At 39.0% G+C, this 27,570-nt stretch overlaps 2 protein-coding genes and 1 long non-coding RNA gene across 6 annotated transcripts in view; 2 read left to right on the top strand and 1 right to left on the bottom strand.

The window, feature by feature from the left end:
- psda (pleckstrin and Sec7 domain containing a) overlaps positions 1–4,756 on the top strand; it is a 59,857-nt gene extending 55,101 nt beyond the window's left edge. For both annotated transcript variants that reach the window (XM_061040433.1, XM_061040432.1), the window contains one exon: positions 86–4,756. In XM_061040433.1, the coding sequence (XP_060896416.1) occupies positions 86–400 (315 nt within the window). In that variant the 3' untranslated portion in view covers positions 401–4,756. The remainder of the gene's footprint in view (positions 1–85) is intronic.
- Positions 4,755–27,570, bottom strand: nfkb2 (nuclear factor of kappa light polypeptide gene enhancer in B-cells 2 (p49/p100)). Of its 3 annotated transcripts, XM_061040440.1 has the most exons (24): positions 27,473–27,570; positions 25,832–25,941; positions 20,865–20,904; positions 18,405–18,480; positions 16,941–16,981; positions 16,140–16,238; positions 14,993–15,144; positions 14,069–14,181; positions 13,463–13,621; positions 13,029–13,133; positions 12,334–12,422; positions 12,074–12,212; positions 11,610–11,738; positions 10,406–10,609; positions 10,159–10,300; positions 9,888–10,002; positions 8,930–9,137; positions 8,499–8,668; positions 8,279–8,381; positions 7,882–8,066; positions 7,638–7,719; positions 7,245–7,414; positions 6,955–7,066; positions 4,755–6,364 (listed from the first exon to the last, which is right to left on the bottom strand). In XM_061040440.1, exons 2-24 carry the CDS (start codon positions 25,846–25,848, stop codon positions 6,294–6,296), a joined length of 2,721 nt encoding a protein of 906 aa, XP_060896423.1. In that variant the 5' UTR covers positions 25,849–25,941; positions 27,473–27,570; the 3' UTR covers positions 4,755–6,293. The 3 variants fall into 3 exon arrangements, with proteins under 3 accessions (XP_060896423.1, XP_060896424.1, XP_060896425.1); XM_061040441.1 differs by lacking the exons at positions 25,832–25,941; positions 27,473–27,570 and adding an exon at positions 23,624–23,750; XM_061040442.1 differs by lacking the exons at positions 25,832–25,941; positions 27,473–27,570 and adding an exon at positions 21,105–21,268.
- LOC132975711 (uncharacterized) lies at positions 16,828–21,705 on the top strand. The gene is made up of 3 exons (XR_009673296.1): positions 16,828–17,027; positions 20,706–20,781; positions 21,348–21,705. It is a non-coding gene; the product is annotated as an uncharacterized LOC132975711 (long non-coding RNA).

Here is a 27,570-nt window from a genome sequence, read left to right as displayed (position 1 = left end):
TTTACACTGGAGGTTGCTCCTCCGTCGAAAGTAAATTCAAACCCGATGTTTGCATCATTATCTCTGTCTCTGTCAACTGTTACAGAAAACTCGGTATGGTACATATGCCATGCTGCTTCGGGCCAAGTTGTCGAGTGGCGACGAGGACCTGTCAGCCTTCGAGTCACGGCTGTTTGATGATGGTGGCCTGCAGAGGGCGCACTCCAGCCCCACGCTTCCTCAGGATGTCGCCAACAAGGAGAAGACTCGCGGTACCAAGACGTCAAAAAGCTTAAAAGTCACATCCACGTCATCCAAGAGCAGCGGCAGCACTAAAGAGGCAAGCAAGAAGAACGGCGGTGAAAACAACCAGCAGTTTGAGGTGCAGAAACAGAGCAGCAAACAGGAAGCGGCTCCGTAAGGCAGCAGGTCGAATCATTTTTAAAAAGTTTGATGCTGGAGACGAGCATGAAGCGTCACGGTTAGCAGGCCGACATCCTCCTTTAAACCTTTTCAGTTAAACCTCACTCAGTAATGGTTGGCTGAGGGTATTTTGCTCCGGAGCCAAGCTGAGACATTCGAGGTCAATGGGAGAAAAAAAACACTCTTCTTGAAGGAGGACCATTGAACAGATCAGTGTTGCATTTATTTCAGAAAGCACTAATAAGATTAAGTTTTATCTGAAAAACTATCAATCAGCTGTTAAAGTTTATTTTTCATCCAACCATGAACCGCAGCAGGTCAAACTTTGAAAACAGACTGCGTGTTTCAGATAGAAAGTATTATTTCCCATCACTTCTTTTATTTCAGGGACTCTCTGGAAGCATTTGTTGTTGAGCTGACTCCCGAGTTATCCTTCAGCTTCATGCAGCCATCCGGTTTAGCTGAGACAGAATCGAGTTTGTAGGTACTTTTCTTTTTTTTTTTTTTTCTATCAGAGCGACAAACACTGACCTCCTGCACAGCCGTCGCTCTGCTCCTCATAGCGACTAACGGGGGAGCAGGTTGCCATGCCGACCACATATAACAGACAGAGTATGAGGGACTGTTGCTGTGGTGATCAAAATAAGGGAGGGGGGCAAGGGGTAGTCTCTGAAGTCAGGACTCCCCCGGCTAAATGAAGAAACAGAATAACAGACAGAGGCTGTAATGATGCGTCACAGAGGCAACAGGAACAAAACCTCCTCCACACTTCACTGACAGAGTGCTTGTACCTGTGTTTATATATATGTGTGTGTATGTGTGTGTGTGTGTGTGTTTGTATATTGTATGTGTGTGTGTGTGTGTGTGCTTGTATATTGTATGTGTGTGTGTGTGTGTGTGTGTGTGTGTGCTTGTATATTGTATGTGTGTGTGGGGGGGGGGGTATGTGCTACTAAGAGGAGAGTATTGTACACAGAAAGGAAGAACTGCATTAGCACTTGATGTGTACTTGGTGGTGTGTAAATAGTGAACATGCTGGATGGAGGTTGATCATAGTGTGTCTCTAGCTGTCTTAGTCATGTTTTTTTTCCCTCTCTGAGTTGTGCTGGAACAAACAGGCTGTACAGAGGATTGTTAGTGACTGTAAACTACTGAGTGAGCGAAGGATACTAATTCAAAGTGAAATCTATACCTTGGCAGAGTACATGACTCTAATACACTCCCACTAACTTTTTGATGATGGTTCTTAACGATCCATCTTTTCCTCTGCTTTCTTGTTTAGAGCAGAATCCAGGTTCAGTTCCTGAAGTAGGAAACCCTATTCAGGATCCTACTAACACCTGTAATGACTCTTGCTTTGTAACAGAGCTCTCGCATATGTTCTTGTTTTTTTTTTTTTTCAACCCAAAGCCATAAAATCCCTATCAGACCTTTTCTGCTCACTCAGTAGTTTTGTCATTCATGAACTTCCATTGGTTTTTTGTTTGTGCTGAAAGTCATGCTGGAAACTAAATAATGTTTGAATCCGTCCACTTTATTTTCATCTTCCTCGTGATTGACCTTACAAGGAGGACACATATCAAAAGATTTCATGTTATTTAAAGTTTATGTATCTTGCTGAAATGATCTCGTTTGTTTGTTGATTGGCAGCTGATCATCAGACATAATGCTTGTCACCCATGTGGTTAAAAAAAAATTAACAACTGGGTAAAGTGGGATCCTGTAAAAGTGTCCTGTTATTGCTGTTTGAACTTGGGTGAAGTTCTCACCATGAAGTTACCTCGAGCTGCCACCAGGTGTCACCAGAGTACTAGGTTGCATTTTCACCTACGCCTTTTGTTGACACAAAAAACTCTCTGCTCTTGTTTAGGTTTTCAAAAAGCTTAACCACAATATAGAAATCCACATTTTAAAAATAATAATACATGCCCTGCATTCAGTACACACACATTCAGAGTGTCCCATTTCAAAGTAATGTAAACTATTCTGATTGAAATATTTCAAACTGAATTGAGATTAATGATCTTAATCATGTTGGTAAATAAGGTTTCCCTGAAATGCAGTCGAGTAGGCGTATAAAAAAAGTCTTCTTGGATTTTCCTTTAGTTATGTAACTGCAGCATGAATCATAATGTTACGCAGGAGACGCTCCATGTTTCCTGGAGAATCATGTAATGACAGGAAATGGTGACCAGGGGTCAGCAGAGAGAAGACGGGTGTTGTTTCTTTAGTACCCTGAACTTTTTTTTATGTTTTAAAGGTAGGATCAATTCTTCTAATTCAAACCCAAATGTTGTAGAATTTTAATACTTCCAAAAATGAACACCTGGCAGTGCTTTAACATCAATATGTCTTTGATAATAATTTTGCATTATTTGAAATGAACTGCTCAGATCTTTCGGTTTGATATCAGAAACTCAGAGTCTGAAATTAAACCCCAATCAATAATCTGTTTTCAGATTTCCTGAAACCACTAAAGGAAATCTTGAACACTTGGTCTCTGAAGGGATGAAGATTTTTTTTTATTGAATTTTTGCACTCATAAGAAGTGAATTTATGATCATTTCCAGTTTGGGAACAACAAAAGAGAGGCTCCTCACGGAGTGGTGGAAGCTCACTGAAGCCGGACTGATTATCTCCAGGAATTGTTCTTGTTTGGTAGATTCCTGCAGAACAGGAAACACTAAACTCTCAGAGGAAAAGCCGAAGTTTGTCATTTTGGATTTCTTTTGACTTTAAAATGTTAACTCCATGAGGATGTAAGAAACTTCAAACTACTAATTTCAAAGGTACGAAGAGAACTGAAACTAAGCAGGATTGTTTACGTTTTGCCAGTAGAACTCCATCACATAACCCCCTCAATTTCTCTACACTCTGTCTTACAACATGACCTGATCTCAGTCTGTTGTGAGCTTTGGCTTCAACCCAAAAAAACAGAATATTTGCAGAGTTGTTTGGCTTTAAAATCAACACCTAACACATTTCAGGAACATCCTTACCGTCCAACATGATCCAAATCAACTCCATCAGACTTAGGACAGAGACACCGTCATGGAGGTCAGAGCCATCATGGCATCAGGACTCCTCCTACATGTGGCTGATGTTTTGGATTGAATCTGTTTCATCATGTAGAGATGGGGGATACAAGTCTGAGCTACTCTCCTTAGTCACGTGTAGACTTCGATGTCCTCATCCCTGGTTGGGCAGTTGGAGTCATGTATGATGTTGTTGATTTTAACCCAGAGTGTTTTCTTTTTTACATACTGGAAGCTCATTGTAGAGATATGGGAGCCATTGACAGCGACAATCAGCTAATCCTCTGTAATGTGTCCTTTAAGATGTAGAGTCGAAGAAACTCCATCAAAGTAATCTGACTGTTTTGTTTTCAAAGGACCTAAAATTGTCACTTACCATCTCAGAGAAATCCATTCATCTAATCAAATCCTGGACTCGACCCTATAGTCAGTCATGAGGTTGTCAGTGTGAAATGATCTTTGTGTGAATCCCAGTGCTACGATTGAAACTCCCATCATCCATCTCCAATACTTTGGTTTTGAATTGTCTCTGTTGTTGCTGATTTTCAATGTCTCTTGTGTCTCCTCTGTTTAAATCCAAATGTCTCGTTTCATTGGCTCAATTTCTGAAGATCCGATCACAAAAAGTCCACCTGTTCAACAAATACCTTTGATACGTCTGGTCTGGTCTGTCCTTCAGCCTCTTCTTTTTTAGACACCCTCAGATGAGCATCGACATGCTGGTTTTATTCAGGAGGAATGAGCTGCTGCTGAGACGCTTCCAGACAGCAGAGGTTGTATTTATGCCCCCGCTATGCTGTTTGACCCCCGCTGGGTCCTATTTACTCCTCAGATATCCAGTAACACTTGTGTTTTTTGGGTGTATTTGTTGCACTGTGCAATGTAAAGCAGCATAGGATGACCTTGGCCGCTTTCAGCTCTTTGTCTGTGTCCAAACCTTGTAAATATATGTACAAGTTCACTTTGAGAAGCCATATTGTAGTTGGGCTGAAAGCCTAGCTAGTTGCTACATATTAGGGCACTTTTGTTTAGATGTTTTAGAGTGAAGCAGATGATCAACCTCCACACGGGGGTTGAATCCTCAAGTTTATTTATTCTGTTTGTTATTTCCTGATCAACGACGAAAGCTGAATCTAGTTTCTGTGAAAGTATTTTTTTTCCTTCCAGTTTTGTTGCGGTCTTAATGTTTTGCCGCCGGCTGGCCGATTGATAGCTGTACATACTGTCCACATCCTGTGAGGTTTTGGTCTTAGTGAAAAACTAACATGTTCAGAAGGCTTAGAGGCAAAAATAAAAAAATACATTTAAAAAAAATCAAAGGTTTGAGAGTCATTTTTATTCAGTTACAGAAACCTCAACAGTGCAGCATTTGCGTCTCAATAAATGCTGATTAAACGTTTTTATTTTCAGGCTGTTTGGTTAAAAAAGAGAAACCACACAAATACACAGTATTAGTATTCACACAGACAGTCTGCTGGATTCCACCAGACTCCACTCAAACGTTGTCAATCTAAGAGTGAAACTTTTCCACACAAAGCACAACATGTCTGCTCTGAAATAACGGAGAGAATGAATCCATGATGATAAAACACCTGACACCATCTCAACATGTTCAACAGCCCGCTCACTCTTTCTACTACAGTACAGAGCAAATTTAAATATCAGGAGAAAGGACGTCTGCATCATATTTAAGGCGAAGAAAAACAAGGTTACTCGATCGTAATAATTTTGTCTTTTGTCAATTTTGACAAGTCCTGGTTCTAAATGAATATATTTTCATTTGACATAAATAAAAGTCATCAAATTGTTTCAATGTTTGTGTACGTCTTAGCATTTCTTAATTTGCACTTTATTTTTGGGAGTTTTTAAGTCAGAATACTTAAAATAATCTATTCGTCATAGTATGACTTAAAATGCCTAAACTTTAACTTTAATTATTTCTGTCATTCATTACATTTGAAAACTTTTTCTTCCTAACTCCAGTTGGCTTCCAAAAAATATAAAAAAATTTATTGGAGGGAAAATTAAGTGAGTCGTTTAGTATAATTGATAAAAACATAAAAACGTACATGTCAGTAACATCTGAACCTTTGTTTACCTGCTCTGATGATGTCAATGCTCACACTGACACAGCTGAGACTTGTTGCGTTCAAGATCAGAGAAAAAAATCGGAAACCTAGGATTCCTACAAGATGAAAGAAGCAAATCCGCTGTTCAGGTCACAACATGTGAACACACATCACAGATTTGCACGCAATGCTCCTCTACTTGTCTCTTATTTGTCGCTGTCTTGAGAATAAAAATGATGATGTAAAAATCTCTGCAGCCTATTATTAAAAGTTTGTCCTGGATAGTGAAAGTAAAGACTTTTAAGGTGTTTGGTGAAACTCCAGGATTGCAAGTCGCCCGTAGGACATCACAAAACCCCAAGAAGAAAGAAACTGTAACAAACACGACTTTTACATTTTTAAAATGCAACAAAGTTTAAAACTGTAAACAAATAAAAAGGATAATTTTAAGAAAATTAAAAGAAACAAATCACTCCACAATAAAGTTGACACATTGTCTTTAAAACTGTATTTGGTGTCATATAATGTTCTACTAATCTTTATTATTATGTTGATACAAGACTAGTTCTTCCTGCTATGACTTTAAAATCTTTGTGTCCTTCTTGAAGGCAGTACTCGTCTCCTCTGCAGGAAAACAAACGTCAGAGTCTGATTGGACTGAAAAAGGATTCAGACCTCCAGTAGGGATCTTCCTCCCAGTCTTTCCATTGAAGTGCAGTTTTGGGAGGTTCCTGCAGAGTGAGATGGATTTCCTGAAGCTGCTCAAGATGCATGTATTTCCAGCTCCTCACTGATTGGTCACAGGTGACTCCTCATCTTCCATTGGCTGACTGCCAAAGCCGCTGTCAACCGTAGCATCTGATTGGACAGAAACACATCAGTAAACCGTCTGAAGTGTGAATCTGAACATATTGTCCCTTTGGATTTTAGATGAAAATCCCGAGAGAGAATTTTAGTAACTAACTTTATCTTTTTCAACAAAACTTTATATATAGTAACAAAATGTTATATAGAAAATGTTTTCATTCAAAGTTACAATTTTGGGTAAAATTATTATTTAAATTAAGCTCTCAATATTCTCCATTAACTAGTTTCTTATAAGCATGATCACTCGTTGTGTACTGGCTGCTTATTAGTCATTATTGAGTGCTTATTGTAACTTTTTTTTTATGGCAAATTATTAAGTCTAAACTTTTTTATGTTAATGTAAAATTGATTTAAGATATAATCATATAAACAGTTACTTAAAATACTTTAGTTACCAAACATTATTCATTATTAAATCTAATGCACAATAAAACTCTTCAATAATTAATTCTTAAGGTAAATAACAAGTTAACTGACTCTTAATGACAAAACAATACAAACCAATAGGTTCAAATCACTCTACATGTAAACTCTTAATGTTTCTCTCTGAACAAGTTGTTCATTGTGTTATTGAATCATACCTGTGCTGTGTTTGTCGTCTTGTAGCTCTTTGTTTCTCAGCAGTCGTACTCCTTCTGTCAGACCGAGGGACTGAAGAGCATCCACCAGACCGTCGACTGGACCTCCACCCAGCTGGACACAAACACACACACACACACACACACACACACAGTCATCAGAGGCGTCAGATCAGAAGAAACACTACATTTCAATCAGTGTGTGATGACAACTACAACTGTGTGTTTTTCACACCACTTTTTTTCGCTCAGTCTGAAGCAGCATGCACGAGAAGTCTTAGTGGTTGTGTTACCTTGTAGTGCTGCAGCAGTTGTTGGCACGGTGCCTGACTGTCCAGGTACAGGTGAGTCAGCGTCATCATCCCCAGTTTCTCCGCCAGTTTCATCCACGAAACGTCTCCGATACTCAACACATCCACGAGCCGGGATAGAGTCTCCTCGTCCAGCCCCGAAGCCTCGACCTCTGCAATGTCAACAGGTCTGTTATTTTACCTCTGACATCATTTCTCAGCTTATTTTCCCCTCATTAGTTTGATACATAGCTAGCACCTTTTAATGCAGGGTTTGTAATGTCATTAGCTGAGATGAGACAGTAAATGTGGAAGAAGACAAGCCCACACCTGTTCAAATGCCACAAAAAGTCTTCTTCAGGTGATCATTTTTGGTTTCATCTGTAAATAACAAACCTTCACTGCTGCTCGGTTTCATCTTCTTACTGCTGTGACGACTTGGTTTTGGACTCTGTCTGGAGCTCAAGAGGTTCCTCACCTGAGGAGAGGAGACAAGGAGGTGAGGAAAGGACAGGAAAAGCTCCTCCGGGTTGAACTATACCTACAGTTAAAGATTTTTGTGTACAGTTCAAATCTATCATTATAGTATTATATATATATATATGTCCTCTACTTTTATTTTGAAGGATAAGTAATTTACCTTTTGGCATCTAGCGAGGTCCAGAGGGGTGTGTCCTCCTGAAGGTCTCTTGCGAGGGTTGATTGGCTGCGAGGCAGCTTCTCTTCCTTTGACCTCCTCTCTAATTGGTTCATCTTCGTCATGCTCTTCGTCTGAAGAGGAGCTGAAGTGGAGCGGCTCATCATTCTCTACGCTCTTATCAGCGCCTGCAAAAAAGCCTTTATTTATTCTCTGTTACGATTATGTGTATTCCCCATATACAGATGTTACAGCTCTTATCACACTGGTTGCAGGTTCAATTCCAGGTCCTGTGCATCTTGTGAATCATCATCCAACACTCTCCCTCCCCACATGTCTATCTTCAGCTTGTCCTATCAAATAAAGGCAAAAAGCCTGAAGATAAATCAGTGTTTCTGACCTGCAGCGATGAGCATGGAGCAGAGGGTCGGAGATCCTAGACTGGCAGCCATGTGAAGAGGCGTGTTTCCTCCAAACGTGCATGCGTTAACATCCGCCTTCAGCTGTCAACAACACAAACACAGAGGGTTATACTGTGATGTCACTGATGGGAGGGGTGCACAGGTAATGTTTCTCTCTCTCCCTCTGTGTGTGTGTGTGTGTGTGTGTGTGTGTTTTACCTCTGTGATGAGAGTGCAGGCCACCTTGAACTGGTTTTCTCTGACAGCCAGGTGGAGGGCAGTGTTTCCACTTTTCTGTTCAGGAGCGTTGATTTTGGCTCCACCCTCCACAAGCAGACGGAGGCAGCGCTCACCTTCCCTCCTCACCGCCAGGTGGAGAGGATGAAGACCTGAGACAGTCAAAAACAGGAAACATGTAAGTTAGTTTACTGATTAGCCAAACCACCATGGCAGTCTGCAAAGACCCTTAAGTTCATGTTTGATCTTCATATCAATATCTTTGTATCCCATTTTTTATGATGAATTAGTGTTAAATATTATACCGATATGTTTGCCTAATTTAAAGTCACAATCAATGCGCATGGATGACTTAAAGTGAAGACAGGATGTCTAACAACACGTCAACACCAGGATCATGATCATTCTCTCACCGTGGTAGTCAGGCGTGTTCACCAGGTTGGTGTGGCGTTCTCCTAGGTGAGCAAGCAGGGGGCGAAGTGTGTTTTGGTCTCCGGCCAGCGCTGCCAGGTGGAGAGGATTACGGCCATCTTTGTCCACCAGGCTGGGGTCGGCCCCTGCCCTCAACAACACCTCCACCACCTTCACCTGCCTGGTAATCACCGCCAGGTGGAGAGGAGTCTGCAAGGTAGACAAAACAGAGACAAGGTGAATCCTTTTCTAGAGGTGACCCAGGACTGAGGGAGTCGTAGTAGAAACACTGTACTTGTTTCTTCATTTGGCTGCTGGAGTTGGTAGTATTTATATTTTTAGCTACATTGTGGCCAATTGGAATTAGCTAAAGATGACTCCACTAACAGCTAGTTAGCAGTGTTAAGTTTGCTGAGAGCCTGTGAAAATAGTTAACTTTATTGTTATGCTACATTTGCTAGGTGAGTTAGCAATGAGTTAATAAACTATCTGAGGTAATTAGCTTAGTTTTGAGGGGTTATCTAGGTTAAGCTACTGGTGTTTAGCCTGGACTCTTGTAGGCCACACTTGATGAATAAGTAAGCTATCTGTTGGAGTAATTGAATGTGTTAAACTTTCTACTTCAGGTGTTATCAAGTAGTTATAAACCCATCAGAGGTAGTTTGCTCTATAGTGGTATCCTTCTTATTTTAATTTATAACTGTGTTGTTGTGGTGACTGGGTTTGTTTTGAAGTTAATGTCTCGTTGAAGGAAGAATGCTGCCATTCATTTTGGTAGAATAGATGCATCATATATACTAGATCTTATGTTGAGAGAAGCCATAGCTAGGACTTATCCACCTGTTGAGGTGAGTTAGAAGGAGTAAGCTACTTGTTGGAGGGTGTATGTTTTAGTAAGAGGACGTATTTGGGTTAGTTGGGGTCAAGTAACGTGTTACAGGTTATCTAAAAGTCAGCTACCTGTCGGAGGTGGTTGGCTGTGTTGAGGGTGTTTTGCTGCTGGCTGCTGAGCAGAGTGTGGATCAATTGCTGAATCACTCCTGTCTGCTGGTGGATGATGGCCAGGTGCAATGGACTGTGGGAAAACAATTACCATTACATCACGCTTCAAACAAACTTTGCAATGGCAAAAAGAAAAACAAGAGAGAAATTCAAATAAAAAACAGGTCCATCTCTTTGATATGAATCATTCTTGTTATGGTGTAATCTAAGTCAGGTAAAAAAAACACACGTGTCTCCGTTGCCATCTTGGACGCCACAGAGGTGTTTCTGGATTGCCAAAAGGACCCGGGCGTCTCCGGTGCTGCAGTACTGTAGTAGGGCAGCAGCGGTCTGTCTGGCACTCTGTGAGGCTCTGCTGTGGAGGGCTGCAGCTGGAAACACAAGCAGACAAAGAGTTTTTAAGGATTAATTACAGCTTTGGCCTACAACACGAGCAGGGTTTTGTTTCTTTAATGTTAATTTAGCATAATGTTTACCAATCTGAAACAGCTGCTGTTGTAGTGGTGAACCAGTCTGTCCTCCTGTCTGTCTGGTTGTCTGTTGCTGGGTAACGCCTGTCTGAGGGGTGGAGCCTGACATCTGAGCTCCGCCTCCAAAGCCTGTGAAGCCTCCAGTGAAGAAACCTCCTCCTCCTCCTCCTCCTCCTCCTGCTCCATTCATTTGTTGACTGAACTGGAATACTGCAGAAGAAACAGAGTACACAGTACACTCTGAGATTGCTTAGTTTTTGTCTTCTCTAACAAAAACCCCGATTCCAAACAGATGAAGCTTGACACTTGATTGCAAAAGTCTAACTTTCGAGATTTTAAACAGGATTGAAAAAAGGAAAGAATGATTTAAAATGAAAAAATGATTCAAGGGGCACTGGTGGTGCAGTGGTTAGTGCGCGCGCCCCATGTATGGAGGCTACAGTCTTCCAAGTGGGCGGCCCGGGTTCGAATCTGACCTGTGGCTCCTTTCCCGCATGTCATTCCCCACTCTCTCTCTCCCCCTGATTTCCGACTCTATCCACTTTCCTATCTCTACATTAAAGGCACAAAAAGGCCAAAAATAAATCTTTTTAAAAAAATAAAAAATAAAAAATAAAGATTCAAGCCAGCTGAGGGATGGGGCACCAGATAGCCTATTGGTAAAAGCATGCGTCCGCAGGTACAGAGGCTTTAGTCATTGATGTGGGCGGCCTGGGTTTGACCCTCCAACCCTCAGCACTTTGCCACATGGCATTCCCCACTCTCTCATCCATGTTACCTACTCTATCCACTGTCCTTCTTTACAATAAAGGCATAAAATATTAAATGAATGAATTTCAAAAACGGCAGCTGAAGTACGGAATCAAGCAGTTGAAGCATGATACAGGACCGCTTCGGCATGATGCCAAGCAGATATAGCACGATCCAAAGAAGTGAAAGCAAGATCCCAATGAGCTAAAGCAAGATCCCAGGCAGCTGAGGCATTATCCCTATACGTTAAAGCTTAAGAGGAGGAAGAACTATACCAAGCAGACAAATCATGATACAAAGTAACATGAGCCCAGCAGTGTAACCAGCTAAAGCCAAACTGTTGACAGTAGACCCAAAGCAAGTGAAGTGCGAATTCAGTGTTCAGGTATATATATAAAAAAACATCCTAAGGCTTGTATACATTGTATTGAAAAAGAAAGGTTGATGACAATATCCATACCTCCCCCTCCTCCTCCTCCTCCTCCATATCCTCCAGCCCCTCCCCCTCTTCCTCCTCCTCCTCCACTCCAGGAGCCAGTCTCACAGTGAGGCAGCGGTTTCTGCTTCTTTCTCAGCACCTCCTCTTTGTCTGAAAGAGATCAAACGAGGAGAGTGTAATGATGAGATGAAAGGATGACATTTAAAAGTAATTCAAAAGTGTTTTGTACATTTCTTTTATTTTTCCCTTTCTGGTGCCTGTTACATGATAAACAACTGAGTGAGTAGGTGAGCACCGAAACTCACTGCAAGCCAAGCTTTTCCCCCGAGGGAAACCCCAAATATCTGTGACCTTAAACACCTAACATACATCTTCCTCAGAGCCTTCATGGGGATGTACAGGTTCAACCTCATAAAAATAACTTTTAGTGCAACGGTTCCCTCTGTTAATAAGATGCAGGGATGTTTCCCAGTGCGGTGGCTGACCTTGAACCTGTGGTATGTAGGTGAACGGTTTCGGGTCGCTGCTGTCTCCAGCCTTTTTCCTCTTCAGTTGCAGGAAGACGGTGACGGGCCGCTCGATCTCTGCAATGTGATACGGCGGGGTTTTGAATACGATGGCGTACTAAAGAGAGAGAGGAGAGAGGATGAACACTTTGATTGTCTGTATGAGATAAACATTGATAAGACAAACAACAAACAGACTCATACACACACACGTGCATGCACACACACTGAATCCGTACCTGTTTGTGAACATCTGTGGGTGAGAAGTCACCGTAGGCCTCCCAGCTTCCCTCATCATCCTCCTCATAAAAACGTATCTCTATGTCATCTGTAATGTGCAGCACAGGGGCATGATGGGATACTTCTCCAGTTTCAGTGTAAAATTAAAAGTCTTTCAACACCAGTTTAAAGCTTGAATTTACTCCAAAATCAACATGCCACAGACACAATGTGTTAAATCCTTCTTGATGGTAAATCACAAGACCGGGAAGGTGTGTCATTTACTTGTCACAAGTATACTGATTTAAATAACAACATGCCATAATTTAATTTGATGTGAAACTCTTCAAAATGCCCCTCAAACAAACTGAAATCACTTTACAAGTTAAAACCACAGACCATACATCTGTGTGTTTAATTGACACTCAAACAATCTTAAACAGTTTATCATAAATTATATCATCTCCCTGAATCATTCAAGGATAAACCATTAACATAAACAAACATAAATGTGTAGATTACAGAGCTAGAGATCTTTCAGTTCCTCATGTGAGGTTATTACTGATTATCCAGATAATAAAAAACCCCCTGCTCCCCTCATCTTGACAGTTTTTTAAATTACGTTTTCTAAATCTAGATATAAATTCTTATTATATCGATCATTATTGATAAACAGAGTCTCACTGAAAGATATTATTACATAAAAAGTTCTGACCTTTCTGGACTTTGTCACACAGCAGGAAGATCTCGTCTCCTCCGAGCACCGAGCCACACGTCTTATCCATCCGAGAGATTTTCAGGTTGGAGGCGTTGGGTGATTCTGCAGGTGAAACACAGAACAGATTGTTGATGATTGGTTGATAACTGAAATGAGTCCCTTGGTTTTTTTTGTCCAGTTCATTCGCTGTAACAAAGGTGTCAAAAAGATGGCATTGGAGCGCTTTGGACCAGCTTATGCTTCCATCCAATTCCCCCATCTTGAGCTCAAAGTAGTTTTCTTTTTTTAAATGCCATCATGTGACCTGGAAGCAGTCCTTAGCTGAGGAACAAAGCTACAGCAACAGTAGCTTTGATGCTTTGAGTAGTTTAAACCAGTTCATCTTTCTCATCAGCTGTAAAGATTTGACATTTCCAGGTGTTTGGACTCACTGCTGTCGTAGATGGGGTTGGAGACGACAGGTTTTAGCGCTCTGGTGAAACCTCCGTTGCTGTCCTGCAGGTAGGCGGTGAACTTTAACCTGACGATATTCAGGTCCATCACCTTCCCCAGGTCCTTGGCCTCCTTCAGGAAGGAGCTCTCCTCCGCATCTGCAGGGGAGCAGACAGCAGGATGAAACATGAAGAACAGTTGGGAATGTTTAGTTATGTCTATAAAGGAAGGCTCCAGGCCTCGGACTAGATCTGAATAATGATTTATCATGTCAAATTGAGGCGTTCATGCTCCCATGTTTGTATCTGAACTTTAAGGTATTAGAGCGTGTATCACAAGTTTTATTCATTCCGCGGATTGGAAAATTAAATGTTATCGATTCCCATGCAATTAAAGGCACGGCAGACTTTTCTACTCACAGAGCAGTAAAAACAAAAACATTTGAGGAGAGATGGTCGGAAAATGTGTTGAATACTAATAATCCTTAAAATAATTTGACTCAATCATACCTAAAATGTCTTTTTAAATCCTATTTTAAAAAAGGGGAAAATATGAATTTTCTCTGCAATAACAATGTCCAGGACCAACAGGTGAGGTGAGTTTACCTGTGAGGAGACTGTGAGCTCCTTTCTGTCTCCTTCGCTCCTCTCTCAGCCTCCTGCTCAGGACCTCCACCACCCCTTTCTTTGTCACATGGAGGATCCCCAGGTTACTGAAGCTACAGGAAGTGACATCACAGATCAAATTTCACATGATGAATTCAAGACATACCATTGTTTAAATTCATATACTGTAAAACAATCAGTTTGAAATATTACATGATGTTTGATCTTTTTTTTTTTTTTTTAATCTTTTTTTTTCGGTTTCATTGTTTGTGAAATCATTTAAAGTGACTCGTCATTCATGCACAGATGAACCAGTCACTTTGTAACAGTGGCGAAGAAAACTTCCATTTAACAGGAAGAAACCTCGAGCAGAAAAAACTTGCTGTTAAATATTACCAGCCATCTGCTGTGGCTTTATTTACTTTAATACTTAATTATTACCTCACATTTATATCTATATACTCTAAACAGTACACTTCACATGAATGGACCCAAAGATAAAGTATGTTATTTTTCACTACACTAAATAAACTTAAATGTAAGCTTTAAAAAAAATCTATAAAAAATTAATTCCTCTTGAAATAACCTACACTGCGCTGAATTAACACTCTGTCTCAGCTGTTTCAGACACATTATGATAACCAGCTTAACCAACTTTCATTCAAAAATTACAAAAAAGAGAATCAGCCACTATAGAGGTTGGACTTGAAGGAATATTTCTTGTGAGTGTTTTTAAATGTTAGATAATACATTTTTAACAACCTTTAAGAAAGCTTTCATTTATTTGTGTCATGCTCATGAAAACTTTCCTCCCTCACTTCTTGTAACTGTATCTTTAGATGAACACAGAGCTTTAGGGGATCCTGCTGCAGTTTGCTGCTTCTTTCCAAACGTTTAGACTGCTGCAGCAGATTTGATACTTACGAGGCAGTGAGGTCGTTGGGGCCGATGTCCAGCGTGCAGATGCCGTTCTCAGTGCAGTGACGTCCAACCAGACTGTGAGCATGAACCCGAGGAGGATCGGAGTGGGTCACCAACTGGACCTCCACCCGGGCGTGACCCACATAGTTATTAATCTGAAAACATGTGAAAGTGGTGGAGGAAGCATTCAGATCATTTAGTGCAGTTTAAACACTTCTATCACAGTTTAAAAATATTCTGTCACAATACAAAAGAGGAGAAGAAAATAAAGTAAAGCTAGAAGAAGAATGAGAAAAGAGATAATTTAAATTAAAAGAGAGAGAGGGGGGTCCTTCTGGATTGAATCTTTCTTTCGGTTTGGTCACTTCCATGTATTAATAGACGGTGATTTACATCCATCCAGCTCTGTGTGATTTGTTTTAATGCAGATATGTGTATTACTGTATACACATATTTCTCTCCTTCCTTCTATTTTCCTGATGAAGGATAGCCAATAAAATATATGCTGGCTGTAGCTTTTTATCTTAATGATGTATATGTGTGGCTTTCTCCTGAACTGAACCCAACTCCCCCAGGACAAGAGAACAAAACACATGAATGATTAGCTTCCTGTTTCACACAATTTTGTTTTTTGCTATCTAACTTACAATCTCTCTCAAATATATATCAGTCTTTGTATCATTTATACATTTTACGAGTGTGTGTGCTATCGATTATTAGCGTAATATTTTTGCATACTGTAGCAGTGTTGATTGATTTTCTTTCTGTTTTCACTTCATTATTCATCCATGAATGATAATGAGTTATTATCTCTACTTGGGTAGCATGAAAACACGTCATTTAAGTCCGGGAAATTAAGCCCACACTTTTCCTAAGGTTGGTTTAGCTCACTAATCTGTTTTCTATTCCATTTGTAATTTCACATATAATTAAAAATCATTCTGTTAAGTTTTTTTAATAGCTGCTTTGTGGAATGGGTACGAGTACAGCCTGAGATAAAAACAGGAAATGTGGAAAGCATCTTAATTTTCACTTTTTCTATTCTATTCAGCATTGACTCTGTAACCCTTCTGTTTGAATCTTGTCTCAACTCATTTTTCTTTATAGACAGTGTTTACATGTTGTTCAGGCGTCAGTGTGTGTTACTCACCTTCACTGTTGGGTAAGTTCTCCTGTTCTTCTCACTTGAGGCCCCTGGGAGCCCGCCATGGGAGGGACCTTCACACTCATAACGGAAACGAAAGCCCCTCTGGGAACAAGCAGATTTACAGTTAGTTCATCGTGTCTTTGTGTCATGACATTTGTTATTGCCAAATCCTCGATTTGTTATTACATTCTTTCTGTTCCTGATGATACAAACTGATACTGATCTGCAAATAAAACTCTGCATCGACTCTGTTATCTAGTTATTCAAACCTATGTTTATTCATACTAGCACTCTTGGGATACTGTCTTCATATTAAATCTTTTTTTTCCATGTGAGTCCCCATAAGATGTTTACTTGATGGGTAGGAATAAGATGCAACAGGTGGAGTCGGCTGCTGAAACAATCGGTTTATGTCATTTGAAAATGTAGTTTGTACATCCACTGATTTCATAACCCTGGTTCTTCTTTCCTCCTCATAACAGAACTCATTGATTTGCATGAAGACAGTCACTCTCTGTAGTCAGGTGACTTTAAGCTGCACAAAAACTCCCTGACTTCCTGCAGGCAGCCTGTTTGAGCTCACCAGCTCAGTCCCATGTGGTGATATGACTGTTGGGAAAACCCTGGATTAAAGGAAGTGGCTGTTACAGTAACATGCGGATCGACCTGAAGGGGGGAACACCACTGTGTGTGTTTGTGTGTGTGTCTAAGGGTGTGTATATTTAGGGTAACAGTCGACATATATTTATGCTTCCATTGTCAATGTGAATGTTAAACTTTCAGGAACAAAAAGAATGGTCTCACCTGCTTTGGCTCCTCAATGATTTGGATGTAAGGACCGTGAGCTGAAACACCGACAAGAAAGTTTTAGTTAATGTCAACACATACACCGTGAGTACGCCTGCCTAACGATGCGTGGTTTTAAAGATTTCTAGATTTGATCATCCACTTTCACTTATTTGATGATGCTAAGGATTTTTCCACTCCTAGTAAAAAAGGTTCATCAAGGTATTTCCCCCACATTGCTCTAACTTCGGAAGTCTTGTTTGGTTACGGTTTGAGGACAATAGAAGTTTCTGTTATTATGTGAAAGCAGAATACTACAAAGTTCAGGTGCGGGCTTTTTATGAGTACATTCATGAAATCATAGGTCACATTTTCTTGCTTCTAGTAAGAGGGTCTGAAATGTCTCAGTACTTGTTTCCAGGTAAGAATACAATAAAATACATTTCAAGGTGTCATGAGGTCCTGTGCTCTCTTTTTTTTGACTTGATACTGAGGACACTGAACCTAAAATTCAACACTTAGTTTGAGTCTGGACAGGACCTTTGACGCATATGCTATATGTGCCCGTAATAAAGGGAAGGGAATTCCCTAAGACGTAACATCTCAAGTGATGAAAAACATTTTAAGAGTGAATGAACAGGTCCATGAGTAGTCGAATACTCTATGACTTGTGCATCTAGATATTTATGGCCCATGGAAGTTCTAAAATGTTGTCGAGACTCATTTCTTTTAGAAAAGTTACCAGGATGAGTTGTTTTGTTAACTCCGTCAAAAACAGGAACATTTGTTCCAAGTGCAAAAAAGGGGATCGACATTGAGGCTGTAAAAGGCTGAAATCTTGTCTCCAAGAGCAAACGAGATGAAAGTAAGACACTTATAAGAACATGGAAAGTAACAGGAGGTTCTGAAAATAATGATGAAGTTTAAGTTCCAGTGTATGTTACAATATCTTAAAGAAGAGGTTCTATAAATGCAGCAGTAGATTGCTCACACACTTGTAGGAGAAGAGTAAAAAGCAAGTGCCTCCATTACTTTTTTATTTTACAAATTAAAGATCTAATTAATTTGACAATCAAGCGAAACATCTCATAACCTAACTGTAGTAATGTCCCCCACATACTAACAGGCACTTCTCAAGAATGCATCCATGTCATTTCAAAGTGTGAATCATGTTTTTATATCCTCAAAAGGTTTTAAAATAACTCTTCCAATGAAAAGCGTGTTGATATTGGAATTTAAACCGCCAACTTTCCTATTGGAAGATGATCAACTCAAGAAAGGTTCTGAAAAGCAGAGGATCACGTTTTAGACACAAACAAGAGATTCATAAAGTCTACAGGTTTATGTTATGTAAATATATTTAAATGTGCAGGATAATTTCCATTTTTATGAATGACAGGTTTTCTAACTAAGTACTGAACATAGTCATGAGTACTGACAGCAGCTGAGTGTCTACAATAAGAAGTGTCTGTGTTCCTGTACCTGTCTCAGGTATGTAGGGTTCTGTCTTTATGTCCACTGGAGGAATGTAGTCATACTGCATCAGGTTCACATGTAGCTGAAAAAAAAGAAAACTCTATTCAGAATCTCAAGCATGTAGCAGAAGATGAAAGTCCCGAAAACAAAAACGTGATCTTTCAAAAATCACTGTTGTCTAGTCATTCTTCTTTTTCATTATGAGTTTTTAAATAAAGCATATCTGATATCAGGTATCAATGATGATATGAATCATTTCTTCAGTTAATGATCAGACATGATCTTATTTAAAGTTATTCTATTTTTTTTCATTTGGCTTTATGGCTGTTTTTAATGGATGGAAGCACTTTACATTACAACACGGTAATAATAATATTATAATAAGATGCTAATAGTGAGAAAATAAAGGGGTGAAGTTAGAGACTCAGGACTCTGTTGTGATCTTTATGCATTTTTCTGTCTAAGAAATAAGAAAACAATGAAACACAGAAGAAAACCAGTATTGATTTAGAAATGATCTCTCTCTGGTGCAGAAACAGCTTGAAACCCCCGTGTCCAATGACCCTAAAGGCAAACCCGGCTTATTAGATGCATGTTAAGAAAATGTGCAACAATTGAGCTCAAATGTCTACATTAAAAAGATTTGAAGAGAAGGCCAACTTTAAAGAGATTTAGTCCTGCTTTATATCTGAGACTCTAAGAGTTATAACTCTCATTAAACACTCAAACGGGCAACAAAGTACGACTGTGAAGCACATCACACTGCTGCACCAGAGAGATCGCATACTGACATTTAGACTCTTTTTAGTATAAAAACATTATTGTAGATTTAGAAATGAAACAAACAGAGAGGGTGTGAGAGATGGTGAGACTGGTGAGGGTCGTCTGCGTCTGTTCTAGTGTGGTGTTGGGGAGTTATTTGGTGTTAAAATATGCCTTAATGGTTGTAATTACCAAAGTAATAACAAGGCTTGAAAATAACAATGTCTTTAACTTGGTAATAATGGCCCAAACATCTAAGGACAATAATAAGGAAAACACTGATAGAAGCCTTTAAAACTGTGAAAACATCAACATGTATTACCTCATTATTATCCCAGTATTACAATATTAATATGAGCATTACACTATTTTTGAATACAGTTAATGCACCGATTTAACCTTGTTTTTGTTTGCATGTTACAAAGTATTACCGTACTTTAACAAATAGTTTAACATGGGACATTTCTTTTCCTTCTCCTTTAGACGTTGGGTCATTATTACCACATTTCAGTGACATATTACGCAGATAAACACATTGATATTATCAAGCCATTACCTAGTTATTACATTGGTGATTACATGTTATTATTATTATATGTATCAGCTCTTTATTTTCACACTATCACCTTTAACTGGGCTCTAATATGAAGTGCTAACATTGTGTTTTTTTATGAGATGGGGAAACAATGAGATGGTGAAATGATGTAAGACAGAGGGGTTTAAACGATAGGGATAAATATGGCACTGATTGCTTTCTTTGTTTTATTTCTTTAAGTCCGTTTTACTGTCTGTTGGTTTTGTAGTTTCATATCATGTGTAAATATGCTTAGATTTTTGTATTTTCATGTAAATGCTTATTTACATGTTGCCTTTCAAAAGCAAAATAGAAAATTAAGGAAATAGAGGAAACTGAGTATTCAGAGTCTGTTGGTAAATTTTAAACTATTTTAAGCTTTACAGTTATTGCAGAGGTTATTTCCTCCGTTAAGTCACACACTCCTTCTATGATATTGTTTTATTTTCAGTTTTGTTTGCCTGATTTTGTTTTGTTTATTTGCATGTTTTTTTTATGCCGCTATCTTTTGGTGGTCTCTATTTGCTTAATAGTTTATTTTTGTCTTATACCTAGAGTCCTACACATTTAAACACAGAGTAAAAGTCAGCAGTAAAAGTTAAATTCACAAGTAAAGTACCAGGAAGACAGAAACAGGTTTTTTTTTTTTTTTAAACACACAAGTTCATATTCAAATCAGGAAAGTCAAAACAGTTCTCTCTAAATCATTTTGACGCCTTCTTCTGAAGAAAGTGGATTTTTTTCTGAAAGCATTTTATAATATTTAAGGGATGTGTAAGATTTTGAGGCCAACAGGAGCTGCTTTCTGCTTTTATAGTTTTGTAACCGACTCGCTGCTCGTCCCTACTGAAGAGCCAACATTAATGTTCAATATCAAACTACAGCATGTTCTTCTTTTTCTATAGAACTATTAGTTTTGCAGGGAAATAAACCAAAAACCTAGGGATCTAAAATATTTAACTTTTTCTCAGTCTTGTGCAGAATCTGGATCAATTCCACATTCAAAGGGAAATCTGCAGTCTATGAACCAATCAATAAGCTGAAAGGGTGAGTATCATGTCACTGAGAAGAAAACAGCTCCTGCTGATCTGAACTGCCAGTATGAATGTGTAAATCAAAAAAGGACTCACATCATTGTCGTAGACGTTGATGTACTGAGCTTCAGTCATCCTGCAACACAAACAAACAAACAAATGGTTAAAAGCTTTAAACCTGATGAAGAGAGTTCAAACACACATGCACACACAGAGACAAACTAACACGCACACACACGCACGCATGCACACACACGCACACACACAGAAAGGAAACTTGTGAGGACAGGATGTTGTTGATAACTGTCTGACCTGAGTCACTTCAAATCCCCTCACCTGTCAATGTTGAAGAGTCAAAGTCGTGACACGCAGAACAAGGACACAAAAAATAAACAAACTAAATGACGGAATAAAATCTGCAGCAGTTTCACTTTCACATGACGATAGAGACACTCAAATACAGCCTCTCTATTTTACTCTCTCTTTTCTTTTTCTTTTTTTTACCCTCCCTCCCTCTCTGCGTTCGTCTGTGTCTCTGTGCCGTTTTACCCCCCTCCCCTCCTTCTGCTCTGTTTGCAGTCACTTCCTGGAAGTGGCCAGGCGGAGGAAAACCCCCAGAATTCCAGATCAGCACTGAGAGGGGCGGGGTTACAGCTGACGATGTCACACTACTGTTGCTGCAGTTCTTTAAAGACCTGAAAAAACGAAAGACAAGGAAGTTGTTCTGCTCTGCTGAAGTGATTTGTGCCAATGCTCCAGGAAATATATTTGCCCCATTTCCCCACAACCTTTCACCTTGATGTTCATTTCTGTGTTCATCGCTCTGTTAAAACAAGGCAGATTCCTAAAATAAGGTTTCTAAATTAATCTTATTATGATGAATAACATTCATATCTCTACATTTGGAGCTACAGCCACTAGCTTGTTAGCTTAGCTTAGCATACAGATATGAAACAATGAAACATGAGGCACAGCTATGTTCAGAGTTAACAAAAATCTACCAACTACTACTTCTAAAGCTCATGAATTAACATGTTAGAAATCGCTTTTTAAATCTAAAGCGTAGAAACAATGTATAGATTTCTATTTAGAGTTGTTGTGTTGAAAACGGTAAAAAAAATTCAGTATTTTTTCATTCATATCCACAATAGAAGGTTTGCTTTTTGGATGTTAAAGTCTTCCTGTCTTTCAGTCCAATAATGGTTAATACTGACTGTGGGAGGGTTGTGATTACATTTTAAATATGTAAATAAAAATAAACTGTATTTCTATCGTGATTTTCCAGTTTTCTGACCACTCAAAGCCTCACATTCACACACGCACGCACGCACGCACGCACGCACGCACACACGCACACACACACACACACACACACACACACACACACACACACACACACACACATTAACGAGAGGCTGCTCTGCAAACTGACAAGTGACCCATCAGTTACTTAGTCTATCCATGCCTTTGGGAGTCATTTGATATTCAGTTTCTTGTCTGGTGAAATTTCTAAAAAAAAACAACTATAAAAGCTGGGACTGAACTGCAAATGGAAACTGCCAATTTTGGAGGACAACCCGCTTTACCTCTGAGACACACAGTACATTCCCCTCAGGTTGAATGTTCATCATTTATTTGATCCTTTGACTCATTATCTAGAGCCATTACCAGGTCAACATTTTAACATTTAAAATGTTAATAACTGGAGTGGTGAAGACACAAATGGTGCTTCTTGAGATCTAAACCGTGTCCTCACTGATAGTTTTGACTTTTCGTCATCTGAATAATCAGTTTGTGGGTTATTCTTTGGAATAGCCATCTTTGAAGTTCAATCATTGATAGTATGTTTAGTTTTTCAACCTTCTCTTTGATTTGAATTAACTTGTTACTGAAAACTCTCTCATACCACTACTTTAAAGGCATCCATGTCCACTTGACAGTAACAAAACAGTAATGTCACAGACTTATGGGCCAGAGACTCAATAATCTCTGTTTTACCATATTTAATGAAGGATGGTGACAAGCAGAAAATGTTTCATGTAAAATCCACATTATAACTCCAATTGTGTCAAAACATTGCTTCATGACCAAATACGTGTAGAAATAACAAATTATCAATCAACTTCTGCATTACCTTGTACTGCAAGTGACCTAAATTATGTTAGCTTCCAAATACACTGTACTCAGATAGTTAACAGAGAAAACATCACAGCTAATCAGTTAGCATTTAGCTCTTACCAACAAGTACTAGAGTACAGCCTCAAAGAGTTGCCGGGAAAGCTTCAGACTCTTAGATTATGAAATATTGAAAGGTATCTTCCACATTTTCCATATCTCATGTGCACATCCAGAATATTGTCCATGTACAGAAGATAAACTGCAGCTGATCCTCCTTCTACAGAGATACTAAAAGACGTCTTTATAGCCTGTTTCTAAAAATCTCTAAATCCAGGTGAAACTTAATATTTGAATCTTGATATGTTCTTAAGATGATAGCAGGTGGATATGGTGAATGCTTTAATGTTCAAATATTGGTCTATAGTTGTGAAAACATTGTGGTTTCATTCCTGGTTTCAAGTCATTAACAAAAGAAAGTTACTCCTCTTTTTTTTTGCTCCAGGATAAAAATGTTTATGTACGGTTTGTTCAGGACAGCTACTCTGTCATACGGTTCGATAAACTTGTGTCGTCTGTAAACAGCTGCCCAATATTTTTTTTTACCATTGATGATGAAGAATATTAAATAAAACTCAAACAAAATACATAAAATGTAGATAACACAGGGAGCAAAAAGCTAAACAAACACTCAACAAAGTGCAGGAGAGCTGAACCGTGAATAAAACCAGCAAACAAACCTGAAGATTCATGCACTCAGACCTCGAGCCTCTTCTCTCTTTGATGGTGTCTGGTTCTTAACTTTGACTTCCTGTCTCTCCTCAGCTCTACAACTAGAATAATCCACCTAACTGCAGACTGTGACTCAAATCTGATCTAAATAGTCTCCTTACCCAAACTTCAACCCAGCAGAGGGACACCCCCATGTTTGACAGCAGCCAATTGCATCCAAGCAGCCACAACGCTCATAAGCATAAACCCGCAGCAGGTACAGTGAGAGCGTGTCAGTCAGAGGAGAGAAAACCAGATGGGGATGTTTTGTGTTTTGGGGTATTTTCTGTGTGACCCCTGACCTCTGCAGGAATCCACTTAGGTGATTTTACTTTTCTGTTTCTCTGAAACGGGTTGGTCAATGATTCTCTTAACCTGTTCTCTGAGTGATGAAATATCTCTTCACCTTAACTTCCTCCTTTGTCAATACGAATGAAGGACCAAATCAATCTGTTACCTTGTTTCAACAAAGAAGGAAACACTGTATTACAAGCTTTGGCAGACTCCTTACATGTCTTAAAGTGGACGTTTGAAGGCTGCTATTTTAGGGACAAATCAGTCCCTCAGATGAAAGGCGGTTTACAGAGTACTTTGAGGGAGTAACAAGACCTTTGCTGGAAGCTGTTGCAGGCAAATTGATTTTAGAAAAACGTTTATAGATGTTGAAACTCTATTTGAATGTTGAAAGCAATCAGTATATCAAGTGCTTTAAAATTAAAATCCAGTATCCTAGGTTTTGTTGTTACCATAATAATCATGTCCAATCTGTTTTGAGTTTTTCCCTTCATTAAAAACAACAAACAATATTCATACACTGTCAATATATATGACTCTGGTCAAGATGCACAACTACTAAACTCATGCAGTTTGTTACACACATTGCAAAACCCAGAATGCACTGCAGCCTTCTACAAATGTGTTTAAGGCATAAACATATTAGAAATTATATTTAACTGGACATATTTAACACTTTGAATGTGTTGCATGTTTAAGTTGGAGTCTCATAAAGCAGCACACTAGGTCACACTTTACTTTTCTTAATATTCACGATACATGTCGTGCTGCTTTGTTATGTTTGATTCTATGAGCCCCTTTGTAATGGTCTTAACCAACGTAACTAACAAACATACTAAACATATTAAAACCTTACATCTGTCAGTGAAAACACATGAAAATGGTCCTCTGCTAACTTTGTATTTACAGTCATATTAATCCATGTGCACTGAGAGTCTGGGACCTTCCTAAAAGCATCAAGGTCATTAATACCTGCCTCAGTGAGCGGAACCAAAAGTTCTTACATACAGGACTATGAATGCCATGAGAAGCAGACTTTCCAAATCATTCAAATGCAAAAATAGTCATCAGACAATCTATTAAAAAAAACCATTTGCAATATGACAACTGCCCTCACATCAAAAAACTTCATCTGCTAGGTTTGTTGATTAAAACTCAGAAAACAACAGATCTGGCTAAATGTTTTCTTAACGCTTACAGCTGAGGATCGTATGCCTGTGCAGGGATATTTAGCTGCCATGAGGTTTAAAGTCACTATGAATCAATCAATAGTTTTCTCACTGATTCTTTACAAAAGAGCATATGGGATAATACGCAGGAAGGATTTCTCCTTTGTATTCCTCGTGTTCCTGTTGTCCACACTTCCTTGCCGCTGAGGTGGAGGTCGGAGTTCACCGTGTATTATGAACAACTATGAACTCTTCTCAGTCAGCACTGATCCAAACTTTTGTTTACGCCAAAACTCCACAAAGTAGCTTATTGATAACTGAAATCTGACCATGATGGCTCACAAACAAGCACCTTTAGGGCACCCTGACAGTGTGCAGCCTCAGATTTCTAGTTTGAGCCTTTTCACCAGATGTTGAAACCATGTTTATGGACTGGGATGGACAAACTGTTCACATAAAGCTAGAAGAACACTCTTATCTTATGATCATCGAGTACAAACAATTTCATTTACTGGAACTAATATGACCAATTCATTAAACACCCTAAATGTTTCACTACAGTTAGATACCCAGACGTTTTAAAGACTTTCAACCAAGTTTCAAGGAGTTTTTACAAAAATCAAAACCAGCAAATCTTAAATGTCAGCAGACACGAAGTAGAGCTCTCAACACTCTGATTTATGGCCTCATGTAATGCATGAATAAAACACGTACCTGAGAGCTCCCGCCATGACTGAGCAGAATCACTGATGATGACGGTGATGATGAAGGTTCAGCTCCCTGCAGGAGGAGGTCGATTTGTTCTTCCTCCCTCTGGGATTTCCCTGCAGACGCCAAATCAAGAATGAATCAGTGATCACAGCCCAAAGTCTGTGTGCGATCATATTGTATCTAAAAACATCAGTGGGAATTTCCACTTCTGCTCCTTCTGCTCTGTGATCATTTGGGGACAATCCTTGATTACCAGCCAGCCTCAGCAAACAACAAACTGCTGCATCTGTTAGAGGAACAATCTTTAGCATGAAGACCGGAGGCAGGGGGAAACTGTTAGCTTAGCTAGAAGAACTAAAATATCCTGACCACACTCCTGCTTCAGAGAGGACTCAACTTGTTTGTCATTGTTAGCTCTAAAGCCAGCTACATTATTAAAAGATATATCAATATATCAAAACAAACAGTGAATACACCGGCAGAAAAATAACTTATATTCTGTGGGTAACACTCGACCCTGACCCTGAAGTGGAAGAGTTTTCTTAGACAACAACAGGTACTCATAAAAGACAATAACCATACATATCCATCTCTTTGAGGACAGAAGGAATTTAATATACCATGATGACCATAAGATGCAACTAAAATCTCAAAATACAGTCAGGGAGTGCACCAACTCTCCAGAAACAGCTTACATGTGAATTTAACCTGCACTGTTCTCAAGGACAAAAGAGATCTTGAAGTAAATAATTCAAATCACGCGGTTTATTTATTATTCTCTCAGATAAATAATAACCTCAGATTGTAAATTTCCCCATTGTGGGATAAATAAAGGATTATCTTATCTTATCTTATCTTATAAAACACAACAACAATTTAAACTGTAACTGCATAGATATATATTTTGTCATTTTGTAGTTAAAACTATTTAAAGTGATTTCATGTACTGTAATGAAGTACTTGGTAATTGTGGCTTATTGAAAACAAGCTGATCCACTTCTTGAACCTGGTTGAGGAAGAAAACATTATTTCTGAAAGAAGATAATAAACAGATAATGAGCTCTAATCACATGAAAATAGCTTTATCTAAGAAATGGCACAAAAGCTGAAAATGAAGCTAAAGAAAAACTTTTAATGGCTCATTATTCTTGAAGTCTTACAACCTTGAGTGGCCTCAGTAATTTTCCTCTAAGTTACACAATCTCATCCAACAGCAATTGACTTCTTCACGTTACTCTAAAAGACACAGTTTCTCCTCCTGCAGACAAACTTTTACCTGCATACACACTTTTTAAAAAGCTAGAGCTCCTGTTAGACAGACTTTTAATGCATGGGTTGTATTTTTACTGTAATATAGTTTAAATGTTAAGGACGTTCACCAAGTAAACACATGATATCAATTTAAACTTTAAAGATGCTGACAGAAAATAAAATGAAGTGACATTCAGTTCTGTTGAGGATAAAATGTGACCTTTTATTACTCTTAAAAGTATTTTACCCTGACATTAGCATGAACACGTTCAGCATGTTTACATAACAAGATTTCACTCTGTGTTTAATCTCTGCAGCTGCTCTTTAGTACTGATTCTTGATAAGTTTACGTTACAATACAAGGGGAAAAAACGTTTAAAGGTGAGTTTTTACCTGTCTTCAGCAGTCCTGTCCGTCTTTATGTTACCACGAAAAGCATTAAACTCCAACAGTGGTGTATGCTACACCAGCAGCAGAGCACCTGAGGCAAC

Source organism: Labrus mixtus, chromosome 6 (assembly GCF_963584025.1).
Source record: "Labrus mixtus chromosome 6, fLabMix1.1, whole genome shotgun sequence".
In the NCBI taxonomy this organism is placed as follows: Eukaryota; Metazoa; Chordata; class Actinopteri; order Labriformes; family Labridae; genus Labrus; species Labrus mixtus.
The sequence above is the reverse complement of the archived record's forward strand: the minus strand, read 5'-3'. Positions and strand labels throughout refer to the sequence as shown.